General features: G+C 35.5%; 1 protein-coding gene across 1 annotated transcript in view; it reads left to right on the top strand.

Moving 5' to 3' along the window:
- The window catches only part of Alg13 (ALG13 UDP-N-acetylglucosaminyltransferase subunit), a 57500-nt gene that overhangs the window by 17014 nt on the left and 16993 nt on the right, over positions 1 to 23493 (top strand). Inside the window, 25 exon segments of the mRNA XM_032890454.1 lie at positions 4031 to 4076; positions 4078 to 4122; positions 4124 to 4393; positions 4995 to 5045; positions 5047 to 5079; positions 6924 to 6974; positions 7648 to 7694; positions 8516 to 8588; positions 11443 to 11524; positions 11708 to 11870; positions 13091 to 13166; positions 13930 to 14038; positions 15292 to 15356; positions 15859 to 15959; positions 16980 to 17107; positions 17945 to 17965; positions 17968 to 18088; positions 18090 to 18155; positions 18157 to 18177; positions 18571 to 18684; positions 19093 to 19234; positions 19628 to 19712; positions 19715 to 19738; positions 20720 to 20752; positions 20850 to 20905. Of these exon segments, the coding sequence (XP_032746345.1) occupies positions 4031 to 4076; positions 4078 to 4122; positions 4124 to 4393; positions 4995 to 5045; positions 5047 to 5079; positions 6924 to 6974; positions 7648 to 7694; positions 8516 to 8588; positions 11443 to 11524; positions 11708 to 11870; positions 13091 to 13166; positions 13930 to 14038; positions 15292 to 15356; positions 15859 to 15959; positions 16980 to 17107; positions 17945 to 17965; positions 17968 to 18088; positions 18090 to 18155; positions 18157 to 18177; positions 18571 to 18684; positions 19093 to 19234; positions 19628 to 19712; positions 19715 to 19738; positions 20720 to 20752; positions 20850 to 20905 (2023 nt within the window).

Below are 23493 nucleotides of genomic sequence, written 5' to 3'. Positions count from 1 at the left end.
AACATGAGAATTTCAGTGTTCTGTCTTTGTCAACAATTGGTGTTCCTGGTTTAAGCAGATTTTTTAAAAGTTAGTCATATTCCAATATATATATATACATATACATATACATATATATTTGTATTTTATTAAAAATAAAAAAAATAAAAATTTGGCCCAAGAGGTTTAGGACAGTGGTAGAGTACATGTCTAGTGTGATCATGACCCTTGTTTTGATGTTGAGTCAGGGATGAACTACAAAAAAGAAACCCCCAAAAAACCTAAAACAAAAAGGAAACCCAAATGTTTGAAAAACATATTAAAAGGTTCTTAATGTTCTGGGCCCCTGAGAAACTGCAAATCAAAACAACACTGAAATACCACATCCTAACTATTAGAATTGCTTAAATCAAAAGATAGAATAAAATTTGACTCTCCCTTGAGTGATAACAGCATTACCATATAATTCATGAGAGCTGAAAAATGTGTCTGTTTAACAACTTATAAATGTTTATCAGGTTTCCTAATAGTGTAAAATGGAAACAACGAAATTTCTCTTAACTAATAAGTAGATAAGTTACGGCTTGAAAATATATGACAGTGTAGTTGGATGTTGATTTAAAACCTTAGGCTAAGTATAAGAAACCAGTCACAAAGGAGCATATAATGTATGTTTACATTTATTTGAGCTATTCAGAACAGGTATATCTGTAGATTAGTAGTTGCCTGGTGAGATAGGATAATTAGGTGGATATTTGTAAGATACAAGGTTTTATTTTCAAGGGAAAGTCTCACATTTCAATGGATGCATAACTGAATATATGAAAAATCATTTGAATTTTACCCTTGTAGTGGATGTTAGAAATTAACCAATTTTAAAAGTGTATAATTTGGTAGCATATGGGAGACAGAGGCAATTACATGGCTCTCTGTGTTCAAGGCTAGCCTGGTTCAAAAAGGGAGTTCCAGGACAGCAAGGGTTTCATAGAGGGAGACCCTGTCAGAAAAAGTATAATTTGGTAATTTTTGGTGAAACCATTAGGAGATTGTTTCAGATTTTTATCATTCTAAAAAGATTGTGCTAGTTTGTTAACAGTGCTTGTTTGCACCTCAGCTCCAGGTAACTACTGGTCTGATTTCTATCTACATTTGCCACTTTGGCATATTTCATTTAAACAGAGTCCCCTGTTTTGGAGTCACATCTTTGCATCCCGTTCTTTTAGGGCTAGTTTCTGTACAGTCTCGTTCATGCTTGTTACATAGCCATCTTGGTAGGTGTGTAATCCTCTCATTGTGATTTTAATTTGAATTTTCCATAATAGCTAACAATACTGAACAATTAAGTACTTAGTGGCTGTTTTCTACTCCTCCCTCCTTTTTATTGACAGAGACTCTAGCCCAGGCTGGCCTCAAACTTTGTTTAATAGAGAAAATCCTTAAACATCCAGTTACTCTTACAGCTGGCTCCCAAAGCTGGGATATTGTACATAAGGCAGGCATTCTGCCAACTACATTGATAACTCCTCCTCCATTTTCCTTTCGTAAACATACTAAAATATTTTGCCCATTTAAAAAATGGGATTGTTTATTGTTGAGTTTATTTTTGTAGTAGAGACCAGCTTCAAACTCACTATAGCCTCTGATGATTGTGAACTTCTGAAATCCTACCTCTACCACCCAAGAGCTGAGATTACTGGTTTGTGTCACCATGCTAGATTTATGTGGTGCTGAGGAATACACTCAGGTTCTCTAGCATGCTAAATAAAGACTGTATCAACTGAGCCACACCCCGTCCACTTTTAGTAGTTTTTTAAATATATATTCTCAATACATTTTTGTTAGATATGTGATATGCAACCATTCTTACCCTCATTTTATAACTTGTCACCCACCTAACAATTTTATTTGCAGAGCAAAAGTTAATTTTGTGAAAGTCCAATCTGTATGTTTTTAAAAAATAACTTTGCCTATCCTTCAGGTCTTGAATGCTTTTTCTTAAGACATTTTAAAGAACTTTACAAATTGATTTCCAAATATTTGTAGTTCAAAAACCAAAATATACAATACAAAGGACACAGGGAGGCTCCTTTGCAGTATTTCTCCAGCTCCCTTAACCCCTTCTTGGGAGGAAGCTGGTGAGGGATAAATACAGAAGCTTTTATTTGACATTTAGATCTGGTTGCTTTGTGTTAATTAAGAAAACAATTAATTGTTAAGAAACAATGTGAGATTCAGGCCTAGGGTTATTTTTTGCTTCCTGACTGATCTACTCTTGCACTATCTGATATAAGTACCTCATTGTATTCTCTATTGTGCCTCTGTTATTTGTCAAAATAAAGGACCTTTTATAGCGGCTGTTTTCTAGTATGTGCTTTCTTGTCTCTTTCTCTTCTTTGTTTTAAGTTTTCCATTATCTTCTCGTTTCTCTTTCTGTTCCATTTATTTCTCAAATGGAAGTATATAAATAGTATTTTTGAAGTTTTATACTCATGTTTAGTTCAAAGTTCAGTAGATGTAAAGAGTTTGTATTTTGTCTTTTTGTAGAATATGACAAAATCAACCTTTTAATTGTAAGCTTTAATTAGTCATTCTTAGTGAATTGGTGATCACAAAACAGAAGAGCTCAGAATTTTTACAAAAGTCATCACTCCTGTATTGTGGTTTCTTTAGAAAACTGAATGGTAAGGAAAGTCAAAGTTTTATTCCTTATCTCCCATGATTTTATTTCATTCTTAGTTTCCAAGAGACGATCCATGATTTCCTATAGATTGCAGTCATACAGGAGTAAGATAGCTGCTTTAAATTGCAGCATCTCCTAAGTCAAGTTTTTATTTTGAGTATACCTTTATTTTTTGTAATCAAACCTGTGTAGATAAAACTTTACAAATTTAGTGTTAAGACATTGTACAAATGGGAAAATACAACTTTTACAACTCCAGACCAACAGGAAAAGGCAAGATTTGACTTACGCATTTATTTGTGGTGCTCATATTGAATGTAATAATGTACTAATGTACAGACTTTTATCACCGAGCTTCATGCCCCTAAAACTTAACACTTTGAGAAAGAAGAACGTTGTAGTCTGGTATTTTCAATAAAAATAAGGCACTTGATGCCAGAATGAATAATAGAAATAGTGATGCCCTCCCCCACCCATGATTCAGAGCATTTTTCCCTGGCAAAGCACCCTAATAACATTTAGAAACACCTAACATGTCCAATATTTCAATAATATACCGTCAAATTTGAAATTACATTTTGACAGGTTTTGTATAGTCTTGCTGCTTCCATTTTATATGTTGTAAAGATTTATTTTAATTTTTAATAATATATTGCTTTTGTGGGTATGTGCATGTGGGTGCAGATACACATAGATACTGGAGGAATTACTGGTTGTTGTGACCCTCTTGACATTGGTGCTGGGAAGTCTTTTGCAGCATGTGCTTTTAACTGCTGAACCATATTTCACTCTCATTGTTTTTACTTCTCTCTGTTTTTATTAGTATTATGCAGTAACCTGACATTCCTTAAGAATTGGGATTTCCTAGCATAATTAATGGATTTATTATTAGTGGTCCTAGTAGACAATTTTTATCTAGAGTTAAATGATTTGATTTTATTCTCATTTAGTTGCTTGGTAATCTTTGTCCTAACAGATGGAGGTCCCACCCCTTTCCTTTGTCTTTTAAAAAAGATGTTCTTAAATACTAACTCAACTATTTAGATAACCCCCACCCCTACTTCCCTGAAACTCTGGAGGGCACCTGAAGGACAGACGCTATTGGGAAATAAAGAGCGTGATCTCAAATCTCATTGTGGAGTAGGCTGTTTTCCACCGTGAGTCTTTTTGTAATCTCCTTTGAAGCCTCCAGAAGTAGCTTCACTTCCCTGAGCTCTTTAGATTTCCATGGTTCAGTTGCTTAGTCACATTTTATGCCTTGAGCTGATTTTGTTATCCCATCTTTCTGTAACTGTTTACCTTCTTCCTCCCTTGCCTCCTCAAGTTTCTTACTCTTTGGAGCATCTGCTCTTGGTTTTTGTTTTTCCACAGGGTCCTGTCTTGTCCTGCGCCAGTCAGCCTTCTTTGTTTGTGCTTCTGGAAGTGCTAAGATTCTGCAGCCCTGCCAAGAACTGGCTTCTGCCTAGACTCCAGCTACTTTGATACCTGCATACACAAGCTCCAGGTACTTTGTGGCCACTCGCATATTCTTCGCTGTGTTCTGTGTTTTCCTCTTTTCCACCCCTCTGTACCTTTCTTCTCATCCCATGCACAATGCATAAAGGATGGAAAAAGTACTGCGGCCAGAAGTCTCTGAATGAGGCATCAATGGATGAGTATTTAGGCAGTTTAGGGCTGTTTCGAAAGGCTGTTGCCAAGGATGCCTCTTGCCTCTTTCGTGCTATTTCTGAGCAGGTAAATATAAGCGTGACAAATGAATAATGTCTTATTTGTAAGTTTTCAGACTGAGATGTGTGGTACAGTAGTTCAATCTGTAGAATACTGAAAGATTCAAAAACTGTATATTTTCCGTTTCTTAGTGAAAACATCCAGGCCTGCTTGAGACTGAGATACTGTGCAGTTGCTGATCAGAGCAAATACGGTTCTCCTGTGGCTACTTTTTTGCTTTTCATTGCCAGTTTGTAATGGGGGAGGGGCACAGTAATGTGAGGTTAAAGAAAACATTGAAATGAATCTCAATCCTTTGTAAGCATGTCCTACTCCTTTGTTTATGTATAAGAGGTCTAGCTTGTACACTTAACAACTTGAAAGTTGAAGTTGAAAGTCCAGGACAGAATCATTAACCCTCAATCTCACTAAAGATGGCCATTTTTTGTAACATAAGGAGGCGTGGCATCTTTGCCTTCGGCTAAGATCAGGTGTAGTAGCAGCTGGACGTAATTTCTGTTTCCAACATGTGCTTTAGTTTAGGAAACTAAATGTCTTAATTCATAGTCTTAATTTAGAAACTTATACTTGAAATGACATGGCAGTGAGCTAGTCTTTTCTTTTATAGTTGTTTCACAGCCAGATCCATCATTTACATATCAGAGAGCTTTGTGTCTGTATATATGAAGGAAATCAAAAGCTTTTTTGAGTCTGTAAGCAGAATATATGCACTGAAGACACAGTTGTTGTAATGTATATAGTAAGTGGGCAAAAGAACTATTAGTACCTAGTACAAAAACTGAAATTGTCACACATTATACTTTCTCACTAAGCAACTATTTAATTATCAGTTGATTCCTAGAGCTAGCATGCTTTTGTACCCTCTTTCCCTCAAGTTAAAATATTGCTTTATGCTGATAAAAAATTAAGAATGGCCTGTTGGTAGGTTTGTAATCCAGCACTGATCTGTCATCCCAGTACTCTGGGTGCTGAATAAGAGTTCTGAATCCAGCCTGGCCAATCTGAGCAGTATAGGGAGACTGTCAGAATAACCATGACTAAAAGAAGTAACAAACGGTGTATTTCTTCCTCTGCACCCAAAACACAATGCTAAGACCATAACATTTACATTTTGACCACAGTTTTGTATTGTTTGTACCACTTTTCTTGTTAGATTTCACTTTGCCAATATTGTGAAATGTCCATTTTAATCTATACTCAGTATTCCTCAGCCAATTTGAAGTCTTATAAAATTGAGTTTTCAGGAAATGTTTGTTAATATTACAAATTATGAAAGTTGGAACTCTGCCCCTTGGTTTACTTTAAAACAACCATTATAGAACATCTTTGTACACGTTCAGCAGCTTAATTTTTGTTAAGTGAAGTTTTATCAAGGTTAAATTTGAAGAATATATCGTGACTTTTTGTTACTTTATTCTTTTGACTGCATATTGTCGATTGCCTAATGGCCCTTAGAGGGTTGTTTTTAATTTTCTCCACAGTGACTTTAAAATCCTGTAAATGCTTCTTTAAATCTTGTTGATTATACTCTTCACACCTGGGGGGAATTGTGCTCCTGGCATTGAAATGCAAGTCTATGATCCAATGCTGCATAGCTCAAGTATTTTGTGCATAAAGATAACAGTGGAGCTTTTGTTAAACTATGAATTCTGATGCAGTTGGTTTGAGCCAAGGCTTCAGATTTCTGCATTTTAAACGGACTTGTAAATTAAGGGTGTTGCTTTCTAGGCTATATTTTGACTAACAAAAGATGTGTAAAACACTGTTAAAAGCCTAATCTTCCATACCCTCAGGTAATGTTTATGCTGTGTTTATACCTGCCATTTTAAAGAAAACTAGAAGGGCACTGGGACCACTATGGGTGTGTTAGATAAATTATCTTCAGTGTATCTTACTACATTAAGGTCAAGTTTTATGGTCAAAATTTGCACTCTTTTACTCTGTTTATTGCCGGCTAGTTGATAAGTTATCTCTACTGGAAATGAGCCAGTTCATGTCAAATTATTGGTGGCAGCTCTACAGCTAGTTCACACAGGAGGGCGTCAGTGAAGTGGAGACGGAGAGGGGGAGAAGGGGAGCGCATGAGCAAGTGGGCAGCAGAGCAAGCGCCTGAGGAGAAGTGAAGATAAAATGAATGTACAGAGTGTAGAGAGGGACGGGGTTTGGGGAGAGACATGTACTGGGAGTTGTGGGGAGAGGGAGGGGAGGGACAGGAGAGGAGATGAAGTAAGACAAAAGGTCTGGATTATAGTGAAGAGCGGCTGGCTGAGAGGGAAAGCCAGCCACTGGGTTGGAAATTTCTGAATGGAAGGCAGGGTATGTAACATGTTAGGGTCTGAGGGATGCAGAGAGAACCTGCAGGCCAGGTTCACTTTGGTATGTTAAAAAATGCTTGTCCTGAGTCTGAAATCAAAGAGAAGTATAGTAGAATTTCAAATAAAAGGGAAATCTCCTGAAATGGTGCTAACTGTAGGATATAATTTTGGATTGCCATATGCTATGATTTTGCTAAGTCAAGTTGGTTTTGTTTTTGAAGGACGTAGAGGGATCTTTTGAGAAATACCTGGAACGGTTGGGAGATCCTCAGGTAAGTTTGAATATGAGGATATCATCTTCATTGGTGTTTGAGATAGTATTCTAAATATATGCCTATGGCTATAATGACTCAAAACTGTATAAGTGAAATATTGTGTAGGATGCAATGGCCTATTTTGTGTTGAATATTGAGAATTGTGTTTACTGTCTCTATGGCCTCCTGAGAATACACAGTGCTTGGGAAAAGGACAGCGTTGGCAAACACTAAATAAAACCTTTTCACTTTAGTGAAAAGAAGGGTGGTAATGTGGCTGAGGTTTTATTATTTTTTTAAAAGTTAAATTTCTAGGTAGCTATTTTTTTGTTATGGGAGTCAAATTCATAATTTAAAAATTTTATTTGTTAATGTTAATTGGTTTTTACTTAAAAAGACATTTATTAAATTTCCTGCTACCTTTTTTTTTTTTTTCCTCGGAGCTGGGGACCGAACCCAGGGCCTTGCGTTTGCTAGGCAAGCGCTCTACCACTGAGCTAAGTCCCCAACCCCTCCTGCTACCTTTTAAAAACTAGGAGTTACACTTTTATACTTATGGCTAAGAAGAGCCATGGGTTCATTATTCTGAAGTGTTTATATTATCAAGTAGCTATCTTAATTTTCTGATATTCATGCTGAACTTGTGAAAACTAAGATTTCTAAAATGTTTTTCAAAACTCTTTATATTTAGGAGAGTGCTGGCCAGCTGGAACTAAGAGCTCTTTCTCTAATTTATCAGTAAGTTATATCAAAGAAAGGGGCCAAAGGGAGAATGAAACAGGGAATATATGAGTATGAATGGGAATGATGTCTGTCAGAGTTCTTTTTAGGACTCATTAAATTTGAGAGTTAATAAGTTAATAATGTAGAATAAAAATCCATTTGATCACAGTTCTTGGGTGAATAACCTTATTAATAGTTAATGTCCTCGAATTTGTGTCTGTTTGAAAGTAGGATTAAAAGAAAGGCAGGTGTGTTTTGGGTCATGGCTATAAAGCTAGTGCTGAGCAGGGAGGCAGAAGCAAGACAATCTTGATTTCAAGACAGACCATGTTGGGCTACACAACAAGATCTTGTCTTTAGACAAACTAACAGACCGAAAAATGCTGAACTGGTAATATATCCCATTAGGAAATTAGAATAATATCCTTTAAAACTTCCTAAGTACTTAATATTTTTTTATATGTTGTCATTAGGGCAATGTGCTCCTGATTTTTTGGGGACAGGGTTTCTCTGTGAAACAAGCTCTGGCTGGCCTGGACTAGCTTTGTATAGATCAGGCTTACCTCAGCCACACAGAGATCTGTCTGCTTTTGTCTCCCAAGTGTTGGGAGTAAAGACCTGTGCCACTATACCCTAAAAGTACAATATAACTTTTATAGTAAAAAAGCGTGGGGCAAAAATTTTTAGATACTTTAATAGTTGAATGATCCTTCAAATTGCCACATTATGTTTTTGATGTTAGCGCTTAATGGGGAAATTAAGAAAAGTTAAAAGGATACTTAACTTATATATAAACTAAATCTTTTCCCATCTACCTTTGTTTTCTATCTGTATAGTCGAGATTTCATTCTATATCGTTATCCTGGAAAGCCACCAACTCAAGTCACAGATAATGGCTTTGAAGACAAGGTAGGAAAATGAATGCTATTTAAAAGTTGGACAATGGGGCTGGAAAAATGGTTCAGTGGTTAAGAGCACTGACTGCTCTTCCAGAGGTTCTGAATTCAAATCCCAGCAACCACAGGGATCTATCATCTATAGATCTATAATAGGATCTGATCCCCATTTCTGGTGTGTCTGAAGACAGCTATAGTGTACTCAGGAATAAAATAAATGATTTTTAAAAATCATGTTGGATGATGGTGCTGTCTTAACACAATATTTAGAAATAACCCATTTGACTTAAGTTTTCTCGTAAAAATTATACATAAAAGGGACAAAGAAAGAAGATCCTCCTTGCTTTAAAGCAAGTTAAAAGGCTTCATGGTGGTAGTGATACATTAAGAAAATTGATCAAGTGTGAAGGGCAGTCTTTTCAGGAGAAACATTTTATGCAAAAATGGAAGCAAGAGACCCTTCGGGGATTTAATTAGTTGACTATGGAAATGTGGTGCAGAGATGTGTATAATGAGGGGTAGAATAGGCCTTGCTGAAAATTTGGCTTGTCATTCATTGTACAGAATACTTAAGTAAAGCTGTATCTGATACAAAACGTTTCAAACATACAGGTAAAAGAATATTATAGAAAGTATCTGTGTGCTTGCTTAGTGTCTCTTTAACAATTTGGTTATCTACTTTAATATATATATATATATATATATATATATATATATATCCCTTTATATATTTCACCAGCCCATTTTTAAAACCTTGTTTACAGTACATTTTGGATTTCAGTGCACTTACATCTAAATATTAATGTTAAAATCTTTTATTTATTCACATCACATTCTGATCGTGATCATTAATGGGCATTTTCACCTAAGACCCATAAGACTAGATATATCAGACTGAGTATGTGCAACCCAAAGTAGCATATATGAGGCATATACATATAGCTAGGAATAATTAGGAAAGTGACATAATATTTAGTTTCCATTGCTGTATTACATTGCTTTTTGATTTTATCTTTATGCAAATAGAGACTTTTTTTTTTTTTTTTATTAACTTGAGTATTTCTTATATACATTTCGAGTGTTATTCCCTTTCCGGTTTCCAGGCAAACATCCCCCCCCCCTCCCCTTTTGGGCAATTCCTCCCACCTCTCCCCATTGCCACCCCTCCCCCAACAATCTAGTTCACTGGGGTTCAGTCTTAGCAGGACCCAGGGCTTCCCTTCCACTGGTGCTCTTACTAGGATATTCATTGCTACCTATGAGGTCAGAGTCCAGGGTCAGTCCATGTATAGTCTTTAGGTAGTGGCTTAGTCCCCTGGAAGCCTGGTTGCTTGGCATTGTTGTTCATAAGGGGTCTCGAGCCCCTTCAAGCTCTTCCAGTTCTTTCTCTGATTCCTTCAACGGGGGTCCTATTCTCAGTTCAGTGGTTTGCTGCTGGCATTCGCCTCTGTAATAGAGACTTTCTAATTATACAGTATAAGGAATTGGCTTAACTGTTTAATGTATATGGGTATTTTGCGTGTCTCTCTGTGCACCCACATGTGTGTGTGCCTGTGCCTGAGGAGTCGAGAGGAAGGCATCAGATTCCCTAAACTGGAGTAATATGGGTATTGAGAATTGAGTCTGGGCTCTCTGAAGAGCAGCTAGCTCTTTACCACTGGACCACTTCTCTAGCCCCTATATAAATTCACACAGTATAAAAAGAGTCAAAATGTTTGATAAGAGAAAACATTGTCCATGGACAAAGGCACTGTACTACATAAGGGGAGTATACATGTTTGTTAAATAAATAAAACAGTAAATTACTTTGAGATCTACCCCAAAGCCCAACAAATTAGCATAAAGTAATGGAACTAATAAAATTTTGTTGGTGAACTAACTCTATAAAGAATTAATTAGTCCATGCATTTGAATGTTTTTTGTTACCATAGAAAATTTTTTTATTTTCTTATGGCATTTTCGTATGCATGTGTCATGATAGCCTTTTTCTAATTTGCTCTATTCCCCTGCTACCTTCCTCTTTTACCCCTCCCCCACCGTGATGGGCCCTCTCCTCATAAAAAGAGTCTTCTGTTTTCATATCACATGATTTTTAGCCCCTTTCCCTTAGAAAGATTTTTTTGCTTTGATTTTCTCTTGGAATTGCTCTTTCACTCATGCTTGATTTAAAACAGATTTTTGGACAAAAGTATTAAACATGTTTAGAGCTATTACATGAAGAAATTTCATTAAAGAAAACTAAAAAGTTTTATGTAATTAGCCTGGCTCTGAAATTGTTTTGTAAAGTACTGAAAATTGAAGGAATCAGCTAAGAAGATAACCTTTTGTTTCCGTATCTATAATTCATATCAGTAAGTTAAATCTGGAAGTGCCCTTTCTCCATGGTATATTTTTACATTTCTATTCACTGCAATGACTTTTTCAGCCTCTTAAATTGTCTGGTGTCTGTCCTTTTCCTCTTTCTGTTTAAATTTTAATATCTGGACATTGAGATATTTTACATATTTTTCCAATCATTCTGAGAAATTAAAAAGTGGACTTCTAACATGGGTTTTCTGTTTTGTTCAGTTACTGAATTTGTGAAAGTTCTCATCTTAATGAAGATGATTCAGGACTTGTTCAGTATATTTCAGGAATGTGATTGGGGTTCATAGTATAACCTTAGGTGTTTTCAGTCGATATTGAAAAGTCATAGTTAAAATTTCATTATGAGCTACAGAAATATACATATACATATTTTAAATCAAGATTGGTTAAATGTTTTCTAATAATAAAATTCCATTAGTTATCAACTGCTGATTGCTAACTTAATTTTTATGATTGTAAGACATGTTAACACTAACATAATTCTCTATGCTTGTCTTCAGATTCTTCTCTGTTATTCAAATAATGGCCATTATGATTCCGTATATTCAAAAGAATTTCAATCAACTGCAGGAATTTGTCAAGGTATATGGATGGCTTTTATAAATATATGTGTGTGGTTTCAGATGATTTGTTATCAGTCTTTAAACTGAAGGATTTTAAAACGTTGTTGGTACCTATTGGACTTATATGTTGGATTATGAATGTATTCACATTGATATGAAGAGTCTTATTTTGACAGTTGGAATTTTGGCTTTTTTTCTTCAGCTATATTATATGAACTTCTTTATAAAGACGTATTCGTTGTGGATGAAGAAACATTGAAAACTGCAGTTGATTTGTTTCGAAGTGGTTCCAGGAGAAACAGACACAATGCTTTGAGTGGAAGTATAGAAGGCAGTACTGATCAAAAGAGCTCAACCCAAGAGAGGTACTGAAAGTGAAGGATGACTAACTCTGATTTTCATATTTCTTTGAGTTATCATCTAAAAGTAAAAATAGTCTGATTTTATATACGTGCATACATGTCTGTTAGACATAATTGTTTTTAATTAGAGGACAAAATTTTACCAAATTGTATTGTGAAATGTTCAGACTTAAAGAGTTCAAGTTAGAATCTTCTTTTTTCATTTTTTCATTATAGGAGATAATGAGACTTTAGAATTAACATTTTTTAAAATTTAGTTGTACACAAGTCATTCATTGTTGATTAAACAAATTATTGGGCCTCCTATCACAACATTTGAGGTCAGGTTGTTACCTAAGAATCTGCTTTAAAATATTATACTCAGGTTGATTAGGCTTAGCAGCTAGAAACTATACACTGAGGCATCTTGCTTACCCACAGAAGAACATCTTTTAAAGCTTATTTGGGACCATGAGGAATCTTATCAAAATGAAAATTGCTTCATTTGCTTGATTCTTTAAGGGTTTTGAATTTATGGATGCTACAGTAATTTAAAGGCCATATTACTGAAAAACTGCCAGCTTAAAACAACATTGACCTTACAACTGTGTGCTTTAGATAGAAATTATCCCATGCTTAGCTGACTCTTGTGTTGATGTCAGAAGACTAATGAAGGAGCTGGCTAGGAGCGAGTCGTGACTGAAACTTTGGGGAATACCTACTAATGGTTCTTGGTAGCATTTAATTCTTTCTAGCTAGTGGGCTGATAGCTTTAGTTGTATAGTGTTTTTTTTTTTTCCATGTTGTTGGCTGGTAGGAGAGGAGTGACCTACACTCAGCATGGTGAACAGGACTGCTTTTCTACTGGCAGCAGGGGAACTAGATAGAGATCACAAGATGGGTAGAGCAATATATGGTGTTGGAGTGTGTGTGTTTATGTATTTGTGTGTTTGTAATTTAATTATATAAATTCTCTCTGATTAGAAGTTGTCTCCTGGCAGAGAAATCAGAAGCTATAAACATTAGGAGTCAGGATCACAGGAACCATATTAATAGGAAATAATCTGCCAAGTATTTAGTAACACATACTTACCACAGAAACCTAATGGAAATGTGTTGAAAACTTACCTGCTTTATATTTTAGGATTGAGCTACTTTACCCATGAGTAGTGGCATAATTATGAGACATGAGAAAACCGATACATCTATATAATGTTTTTTTTTCTCTGAATCTTTTCAATTAGAATTGAAGAGGTTGGTGCCTGTTCTAGTGTCCCAAGTACACCAGATGGCAGTAAACAAGGAACAGAACAACAAAAGGTTAGATACTTTCTCAGGCAAAGAATGTTCATGCACTTGTCTTAAAACACCATAATTTAAAATAAGACCAGATAGTCCATTCTAATTGTATAAAGCTGGGAAAGAAGTAGTTTATGTTTTCCTTCATGTGGAATCCTATTTGCTCCAAAGTGTTAAATATGTATCTTGTGAGACGTTTTATTCTTATGTACGAGAATTTTCATAACTGATTCTGTGAACACTTGAGGCGTTTCATAAGCTTTTGTTTTGAAATTAAAGTAATAACATAAATTTAATAGATTAGGTGTAATCAATATTCTGATACTACTTCATTTTTATCATCAGTGGCCTATAGTTATAAAATTAAGTGCGAACCATCATTTCTTGAAGGTGAACAAACTAATATTTCTCTATGTGAAGCCTAGTTGCTTTTATGCCTGTCTTGCTCTTTTAGTCTCTTGTTTTTAAATACATAGTAAATTTTTTTGCTGTTTTAGTAGCAAAGGAAAGGGGTAGGGTTGTGTATGGTTTGTTTATTTAATGCATGTATACCTTTCTGCTAGAAGGGGGCACCAGACCACACTACAGGTGGTTGTGAGCCACCAGTGGTTGCTGGGAATTGAACTTAAGACCTGTGGAAAAGCAGCCAGTAGTGATCTTAACTGCTGAGCTTCTCTCTAGCCTCCCAGTTTTTAAAAGAAGAAAAGAATCTTCATTCATTCTTCCTCATAAAAGGATGATTTTTTATGATAATGAGTTTATAGCCTGACTATTTTCATTTCAGGTTCCAGAAAGTCCATCAAAGATGCTGTTTCCCTATAAGGTACTGAAAGGTCTGGATCCAGAAATCTATCGCAACATAGAATTTGATGCTTGGTTGGACACTAGAAAAGGTAATAAAGTATCAGCAGGATACTGCTGAATCCTGATCAATTCAGGGGATTATCTTGCAACTTATTTCTTCTAATAAGATAATGGTTTTCATCAAACTGTAAGAGTGAGCTATAAGTTGTAAGACATGAAAATGACATAATTCTTTATTTAAAGATGTGTTTATTATTATATATAATTACACTGCAGCTGTTAAGACACACCAGAAGAGGGCATCAGATCTCATTACAGATGGTTGTGAGCCACCATGTGGTTGCTGGGAATTGAACTCAGGTCCTCTGGAAGAGCAGTCAGTGCTCTTAACCACTGAGCCATCTTTCCAGCCTGAAAATTATATAATTCAAACCTTAGTGTTCATTAAGTTTTATAGGAGACTACAGTATTTTCATTAATTACATTTGTTTATGTTTTTGTATGTACGTGGTCAGGTGAGGTGCTGTGGTAGATTATGTAGGAAATTGGAGTATAAATTTCGTTCTCTTTCTTTTTATGTTTTATTGAGACTGTTTGTTTGTGTAGTCCTGACTGTCCTGGAAATTGCTCTGTAGACCATGTTGGCATTGAAATCAGATCTCTTAACCTCTGCCTCCTGAGTGCTGAGATTAAAGTTGTTAACCACCAACCACTCAGTCTAGTGGACAGATTTTGAGTATTCAGTGACAAGTGCCTTCACCTGCTTTACCTGCCTCAGATTTGAGTGCTTGTGAAAGTTTGGTGGCCTAGGATATCTAAAATTTGCTGTCTGCCTCGTTATATAGAACATACTTACAAAAAAAAAAAAAACTCTTGCTATAGATTGTTGATTGCTCTTGATACATAACTGAATTCATCAAACTAGACTTGAATATACTGTCCACAAGGATAGTATACTGTCTCATTCAACTTCTTGAACTTTGAGTTCAGTATAGTTAATTAGAATGAAGTTAAGACCTTATATAATGTAAGTAAAAGAATTGCGCATAAATGGATACACACGTGCCCAAGTCTTGGTATTATTAACTTTCAGAATTATGAGTTTCATGTTAGTTGAGATTATAAACTTGTACTGAAGTGGTTTACAGTACAGAACTATTCTGGTTAGGATCGTTTAATAAATTGACCATAGTAATAAGGTTGTTAGAATGACTCTTTGGGACATTTTTTCTTCAATGACAGCATTGTTAAATACATTTTGTTAATGTAAATTAGATAAATTATGAGCAGTAAGAACGGAATACATTAAAATTGAGCTTTAATCTTCTATTTCTTCTAATAGAACTTCAAAAATCAGATTGCCTGGAGTATGGTGGAAGATATTACTATTTAGGAGACAAGTGTCAGGTTAGTGCCTTCTTCAAAGATGATTTGTTTCTATGAGATTGTACCTTAAATCAGTAAAGTGAGGTGATCATCCTGGGCTTAGTAATCCCTCTCTGTCATCACAGCACTTAGGAAGCCTAGGAAGAAGAATCATACATTTAAGTCTAGGTGTTTATAACTAAACTAAGACCTTGTCTGAATAAACAATGTCTGAGGCTATAGCTCAGTGGTAGAATACTTAGCCCCCATGTCTAAAGCTCTGGATTAGGTCCTTAATACAGCAACAAATACTTTATAAAATGCTAAGAGAAAGATTTCATTGTTTGTATTGTGTTAAATTTTAATTACAGACTTTATATTTAAATTTAAGCTGATAAATGTCCCATAGACTAGCCGTGATTTCAGTTATTTTAAAATAGTAGACATTGAATCATGTTTGGAGAAATGGTTGTTTGAGTAAGCACAGATTTTCAGTGGACAAGACAGATGAATTAATATACAACTCCTTTTTCCTGTCTTTCAGGTTTGCATGGAACCAGGTGGAAAATATTATAATGCTCACATTCAGGAAATTGATAATGAGAATACCTCAGTCTTAGTTTTCATTGAGGAATTTGCAGAAAGGTAAGAGTGTATAGCCATTAAAATTGCCAGGTGCTTACTTATATTAAATTGAGAATTTCTAGGATGCTAGTTGAGAGAACCAGAATTGTTATCTGCTGAGCTAATTACTTTGATTAATAAAAGTAAATGTTAAAAAATGAAATATCATAATAGGTGTATCCCCCAGCCCTTGCTTATTACTTTTTAAAAGTATTTATTTTTGAGATGACAGTATAATTCTATCATTTCCTCTCGCTTTTCCTCGCTCTAAATCTAACATATACTTCCTCCTTAATCAAACTCATGAACTTTTTTTCATTAATTATTGTTACATGCAAATGTGTGTATATATTTCCTAAATATAACTTAGTTGGTATATTATTATATGTTCTTTTTATTTTGAGACAATTTTAACTACTTAGTTATGCAGGTGGCCTTGAGCTTGTAGTCAGCATCAGGCTAAAGGATTTGTTCTGAAACATGCTTTTATGATCACAGAGAAGGAGAAAAATGAGACCATGAGGCAGTGTTTGATACCTGTAAAGATATTTTTCTTTTTATTGGTCAGAGTATATACCCAAGCCTCACCTGAGTCAGGTTAGGAAATGTCCTCTTTCATGGAAAGGAAGCTGTATAGTCTACCTTGTGGTAGATTATCCTATTTCTTCTGGGTGTGATAGACATTAAAACATCTGTGAAGTTATATAAACTACATTTAGGTTGTCTAAGCTAAAGGAGAAATGTATAGGAAAGCTAGTGTAAACAGACTTAACAAAAATGCACTTGATCCATGGGTGGTGGTGGCACATGCTTTAAATCTAACTCTCAGGAGTCTGAAGAGGGAAATCTCTTTTGAGTTTGAGGCCAGCCTGGTCTCTGTAGGGAATTCTAGACCAGCCAAGATTACATAGTGAAACCTCATCTCCAAGAAAATACAGAAAAAAGTAATGTGCTTAAAAGTAAAGCAAGAAGGCTACATTAGTGTATTGAATGAGAGTTAAGTGTGTATTATAATGGGTTCATGATACCTTTCACTTCAAGGCATTTAATTCCGATGGCCAATGTAAAACCAGTCAACCAAGTGGCACTTCTTCCTACCTGGAATACTATACCAGTTCGCACCGGAAGAGGTTACCACACTATAAATGGAGCCTATTTCCCCGAAATAGGTTTGTATCCTAAATGTTTTTCTTATGGTTTTTGTTTTCTGTTGCAGTTTATTTTACTTAGAAATAATTGTACTGTTTAGCTGGGTAATGGTGATCCAGGTCTTAACCCTAGTACTCAGGAGGCAGAGGCAGAGGCAGTTGGCTCTGGGTGAATTCAAGGCCAACCTGGTCTACTCAGTGAATTCTGCGGTAGTCAGGGCTACCCAGAGAGATCCTGTCTCAAAAAACCAAAAAGAAAAAAAGTGTTCTTTTAAAAGGTATACCATATGTCCTGTTATGTAGAGTATTTCTTCCACACTACTGTGTTTTCATAGCTAATGGATTGGTGGAGAGGAAAGGATTATCCTGTATATTCTAGAGTGGTCCTTAGCATCTGTGCCCTAGAATCTAATAGCCTCTTGCCTAGTTGTAATAATAAAATTGTTTTTGGACATAGGTAGATATACTCTATAGGCGGGGATTGCCTTCATATAAACTTAGGTTGATATAGATTTTAAATACTTTCAAAGAAGTAGGAAGACATCTGAAAAGCAACCATAATTTTTTTAGAGAAAAATATTGTAGGTAATTAGATGACTCAATATTTTTGATGACCAGATCTACAAGTACTATAGAGAGGGTTGAAATATTGGGTATTGAAATACTCATCAACATAGAATGAACTGTTTTTTCCTTTTGCCCTTCCAATGGAAAGATCAAGTATATCCTTGAAAACTAAATAAATTTCCACCTTACATTACATACTTTGATCTGACAGTTTGAAGGTATGATGAGGGCAAAGGTGCATGGTCTTTTACTTTGGTTAGAAAGCTTATTTACTATGTCTCTTCTGAAAAGTTATGACGGACATGAATGTGAAACGAAGAAGATGTTCAAAAAATTTCGAGGGAAAGAGATTTATATGACCATGGCATATAGTGGGGGGACCCCAATTGTCCCACCCAGGATTCAGCGTAGTATGCATTATGGGCATGACCCTCTACTACTACTCACAGACAACGACCAAATTATGTCTAGTGGTATTTTTGCCTCAACATTCATCTGATGGTCCGAGGGATATGGGGGCCCAGGTAGAATTAACTGCTTTTCATCATAATGTGATATCTTTTCTTGGGAATTTTAGAAACTACTCCTGAACCAAGTTACAGTGAATTGCAAATTAGAGCTTTGGGAGAGAACATGGTGCTGATGCCTCTTACCCACCATCCATTGGCATATTTTATTTTCATTGCCGGAAAATCATTGGCATATTTGTATTTTTTCATTGCCCAGAAATACGGAAAGCATTGAAGATGCTACTCAAAGATGAATACCATCTGAAATGGATGTTATATAAATTACGTCTTTGTATCCATTAATACTGTATAAGCCCAATAAATTCTTGTTGAATGTTTTCAGAAAACTTTGTTAATTCTACTTGAGACTGGCAATAATTAAGTAATTGTTTTTATGTTTATTCTCAGGGATTCATCTCACTTAGTAAAAAGGCAAAACATGCCAAATCCTAAAGTTGGGATTTACCCTGGCCCGGGCAAAAAATGCTGCCAGAGCTATGATAATGTCTCTTATAGGTCTCGGTAAGTAGTTAAAGTGTTGTAAGTTAAGGGAAAACATCTGTGTGTGGTTTTATTGCTAAGCAAGGATAATGTGCACCAACTTTCTAAAACCTCAGTTTGTGGCTGGAGAGGTAGCTTAGAGGTTAAATGTATGGCTGTCCTTCTGGAGAACCTGGGTTTAATTCCCAGTACCCACTTGGTAGCTGACAAGCATCTGCAACTCTAGTTCCAGAGGATCTGATGCCTTCTTCAGGTCTCTCTGTACAGGCACCAGATACACATGGTGTGCGATACACATATAAGCAAAGCATACATACACATAAATTAAACCTAAAACATCTGCTTTGAGATATTTATCTTTCACTGAGAAATTAAAGCAAACTACTACCATGTTTTAACTTATTTTCCCATTTTGATTTTCAAATTAAGTTCTTTTAGGCGTAGCCATCGTCAGATGCATTGCATGAATAAGGGATGCCAATATGGTTTTGCCCCAGAGAATGGAGTGGAAGAAACTGTTACATTTTATGCACTTGAAGAAGGGAATGAGACTGCTTATTCATCTTTACCTGTAAGTAGGTGAAAGCTTCACTTCTCTGTATGGAGAAAATGTTATGTATAGTTTCCACCCTACCTAACCAACTCAAGGATCAAAACTAGGGTCCCCACACATAAAGGTTTTCTGCCCCGTAATACATCCGTAGCCTAATTTTTAACATTTTGTGAGAGGAATTTAGTAGAACTCTCGGATGCTATGCAAGCAACCACCTTAGAGCTTTAAAGTTTAGAAAAATTCATGTTTTACAGTTGCTTCAGCTATTTCGGGTTCTAAAACATCCACATGTTTCTCTTACAATAGTATATCAAAATTGAGTTTCTATTAACTTACATTTAGAACATCCTTCTAGCCTTTTTTTGGCTAATACAGGAGGAATTCTGTATATGTATGTCTGTCTTTGTACAGAACAATACTGGTCCACAAAGCGTTCTGCTACTTCAGGATGCTGTTAACGAGCAGGACTATAATTCATAAACAGACTTGAATTCAAATTTAGTAATGACCACTGTGATAATGGTGAGTTAGTGCTTAGTAATTTTTGAAAAGATGATTGTTGTGGTATTTGTATATTAGAACTTGGGAATATTTTTGGTGTTTTACACCTTTTCTAGTAACTTGAAAGAAGTGTAAGATTGCGGATAGTGAGATGTTTCAGTGGGTATAAGTGTCGCTATGTAAATCTGAGGACCTAAGTTCAAATCCCAGAACCCACATAACCCAAAGCGCTTTTTTTTACTTGATTTAAAAACATTTTAGCATTTATTGAATGTTATATCAACCATTCCAATAAGTAATTATAATTTATTGGCAATCGTTACTATGTTATGGGAAACATGTCATCTCTGTATTATATGTGAGGAAACAGATTCAAAAGCTGATAATATGGTAAAGGCTGTACTCTTCTTGCTAATGGCATAGATACATTTTTTAAAACTTAATTGAGATACAGTATACATACCAAAAGTTTACTTACTCAAAAAAATGTACAATTTAGTGTGGATTTTTTTTTTTTTTGGCACATTCATACAGTGAGCTCTACATTTTTTCTCATCCCCCCCAAAGACATCCATTCTTAAATACTGAAATAAAATTTGTCTCTAGAGCTGTTTGTATAGACTTAATAGTAACTTTGCTTTGTACCATGGCATTTGCTTGTTTTTACATCTACCAGTCAATAATACTATTGAAACAATCCCGAAGAATTGTGTACATTACGGAAGTATGAGGTATTTCGAGTGAGTTTATTTAAAAAGATAGTTAAAACATTATCTCTAGTTGAAGAAAATATTCTTGACACCTAAGGGAAATTTGAGCAGAAACTTCTACTTTTGACAGCTTACCTTGTCTTGTGTTGACTAATAGGGAAGCTCAAATAACTTTCAACCAGATATGTATTTTAGTTGTGAGTATTTGCCCATAAAACTCAAGAAAAAGCAATTACTGACAGTTCTGCTGTGTCATGTTAAAAAGATCTGTGTACATGTTTCTCTGTTCTAGGAGGATATCATGGAGATTATCTTTATTCTTCAGGTCAGTGAGATTAGATTTAATTTGATATTCTTCATTATTTGTGGAATTTCAAACTAAAAATAATGCTCTTTTTTTTTGCTTTGGCTATATCCTCTAGAACAAGGCTATGAAACTTCCAGTGTGTATACCACAACTGTATCTACAGCTAACCTGGTAGGTATTTAATAATAACAAATATGAATAGCTCATATACTTTATAGTAAGGGCGCAATGGAGCCCTGTAGGAAACTTAGTAGGGACTTTGATGTGGCCTTCATTCAGAATTGCAAGGCAGAAACTAAAAAGTAGTAAATGGTGTTCTGGCACTGGAAAGGACCACTGACCATTTTCCTTTTCATTTCACTTGCCAAAAGCAGATCCTACTGAAGAGCCTAACTTCTTCTCTTGATCACAAAGCAGAAAGTTGAAATTCTTGGATAGTAGTAAAATAAAACCATCAATATTAGTTTCCTTATTTAAAAGTAGAGACTTAAGAATTCTTAGAAAGTGGTGACTTTTTGCATCACCATTGTTTTTCATTTTTGTTTGTTTATTTTAGTCTCACAACATATCTCTGGTTGTCGTGAAACTCACTGTAAACCAGGCTATCTAACCTTGAACTCAGACATGCTTGCCTTTCTCTCTGAGTGCCAAGATTAAAAACAAGTGACATATCATGTGCATGTCCTACATCCTGAAGGAAATTTGAGACCCAAGAATTATTTTGTTATACTTGCACAGATTTTATTTATAGCTTATGTGTTTTTTCAGTTAAGAGATTTATTTATTAAGATTTTGTATACCAGCCATGTTGATAATTTTCTGTAGATAGACTACTTAGATTTGCTTTGTTTTATTCTTTACTTGATTACCGTACTCTTGGTATTTATATCAAATTTTGATATCTTAAGGATCCATACCTTGAAAACTTTTCTGAAAATAATTTCATCCAAATGAGATCTTCTTATTTCAACTCTTTTTTTTAAAGATTTCTTCATTTATTATATATAAGTACACTGTAGCTGTCTTCAGATACACCAGAAGAGGTCATCAGATCTCTTTACAGATGGTTGTGAGCCACCATGTGGTTGCTGGGAATTGAACTCAGGACCTCTGGAAGAGTAGTCGGGTGCTCTTAACTGCTGAGCCATCTCTCCAGCCCTTATTTCAACTCTTATTTTGAAACAGACATCACAATGTTTACAGAGCTCTTAATAATTTTGTAGCCAAGTTAATACAATTGTAAGAAAATTAGAGTTTTAACTCCAGTTACGGTTGGTCACTCTGCAATGTTCATTGTGCCACTCACTATTGACCAACTTATCACATGGGCTGCTCATCATTGTAGAGGGAAGGCTTTGAATATGGGTTGGTGGTTACTTTTTTCCTCTAGTAGCCTATAATAGAACACTTCCCAGTATCATGAACACCAGGCAGTAGAACTGAAGGCTTTAGTTAGGCACCAGCTCAACTTCTCCATGTTCAGTGATGTAGGTGTTGCCTTCAATAATGCCTAACCATTACTTTGTGGAGAGCAAACATTAGCCTTTGTGATAGGCTTAGTTTGGGAATTTCCATGGGACCCCTTTGACTAGGCACTTAACTAGATGTGTACTCCATTCCTCACTGGAGGTTTCACATGGTCCAGAAGGATAACTATTTGGGGCTCTCTCTCATCTGTTATTTGGTGACTACATTTGGATTTCTTTCATGTATGTATGTATTTTAAGAAGCTTCTACTCTAGTCGGTTTCCATATAAGCCCTCACATGATAATTAGCATTAGTTGTTTATCCCTGTAATCTCTTTTTATTACCCTCCTCTTGCTCCTTTCCCGTACCATTTAATCTTGTTCTTGTCTTTCCGTAATTGAATTTTAATTCCCATTCCTCGAAGAGTCTCCCCTCCTCCCAGTCCCTTATTCTATTTCTAACTTGTTGCTATAAGGACTATAGTGTACCTATCAAAGGCTGAAAGGCTAGCATGCAAATAGAAAAGTATACATCCATACTTTTTGGGTCTCAGATACCTCATTCAGGATAATTTTTTTCTAGCTCCATTTTTACCTGTAAATTTCCCCAACTTCACTGTTTTCTTTTTAAAGGATTTATTTATTTTATGTATGTGAGTGCACTGTAGCTGTCTTCAGACACACCAGAAGAGGACATCAGATCTCTTTACAGATGGTTGGGAGCCACCATGTGGTTGCTGGGAATTGAACTCAGGACCTCTGGAAGAGCAGTCAGTGCTCTTAACCACTGAGCCAGCTGGAGAGACCAGCTTGACTTCACTGTTTTTAAACAGCTGGATAATAGTTCATTTTGTAAATGTGCCACATTTTCATCATCCATTTATCTGTTGATGAATATCTAGTCTATTTGAAATTGCTGTCTATTACGGATAGGGCATCAGTGAACATGAATGAGTAAATGTCTCTGACTAGGATATAGAGTTCTTTGGTATATGTAGAGTTCTGTGAGTGAAGCTGGATCTTGAAGTAGATGGATTCCCACTTCCTGAGGAACCACTACACTGATTTCCATAGTGGCTGTATAAGTTTGTAGTCCCACCAGCTGTTGGTGAGTGTCTTCTTATGCCTTAAGCTTATCAGTTCATCTTGGCCATTCTAAATGGTGTAAGAGGAAATCTGAAAGTAGTTCTGATTTGCATTTCTATCCTGTTACTTAAAGTGTTTATCCCCTGTAGATTTGTGGAGTTTTTAATCTTATTTATGTATAAAACATACTATCTGTAAATAAAGAC

This window comes from Rattus rattus, chromosome X (assembly GCF_011064425.1).
Source record: "Rattus rattus isolate New Zealand chromosome X, Rrattus_CSIRO_v1, whole genome shotgun sequence".
In the NCBI taxonomy this organism is placed as follows: domain Eukaryota; kingdom Metazoa; phylum Chordata; class Mammalia; order Rodentia; family Muridae; genus Rattus; species Rattus rattus.
This window is presented reverse-complemented; position numbering and strand designations above follow the sequence as displayed.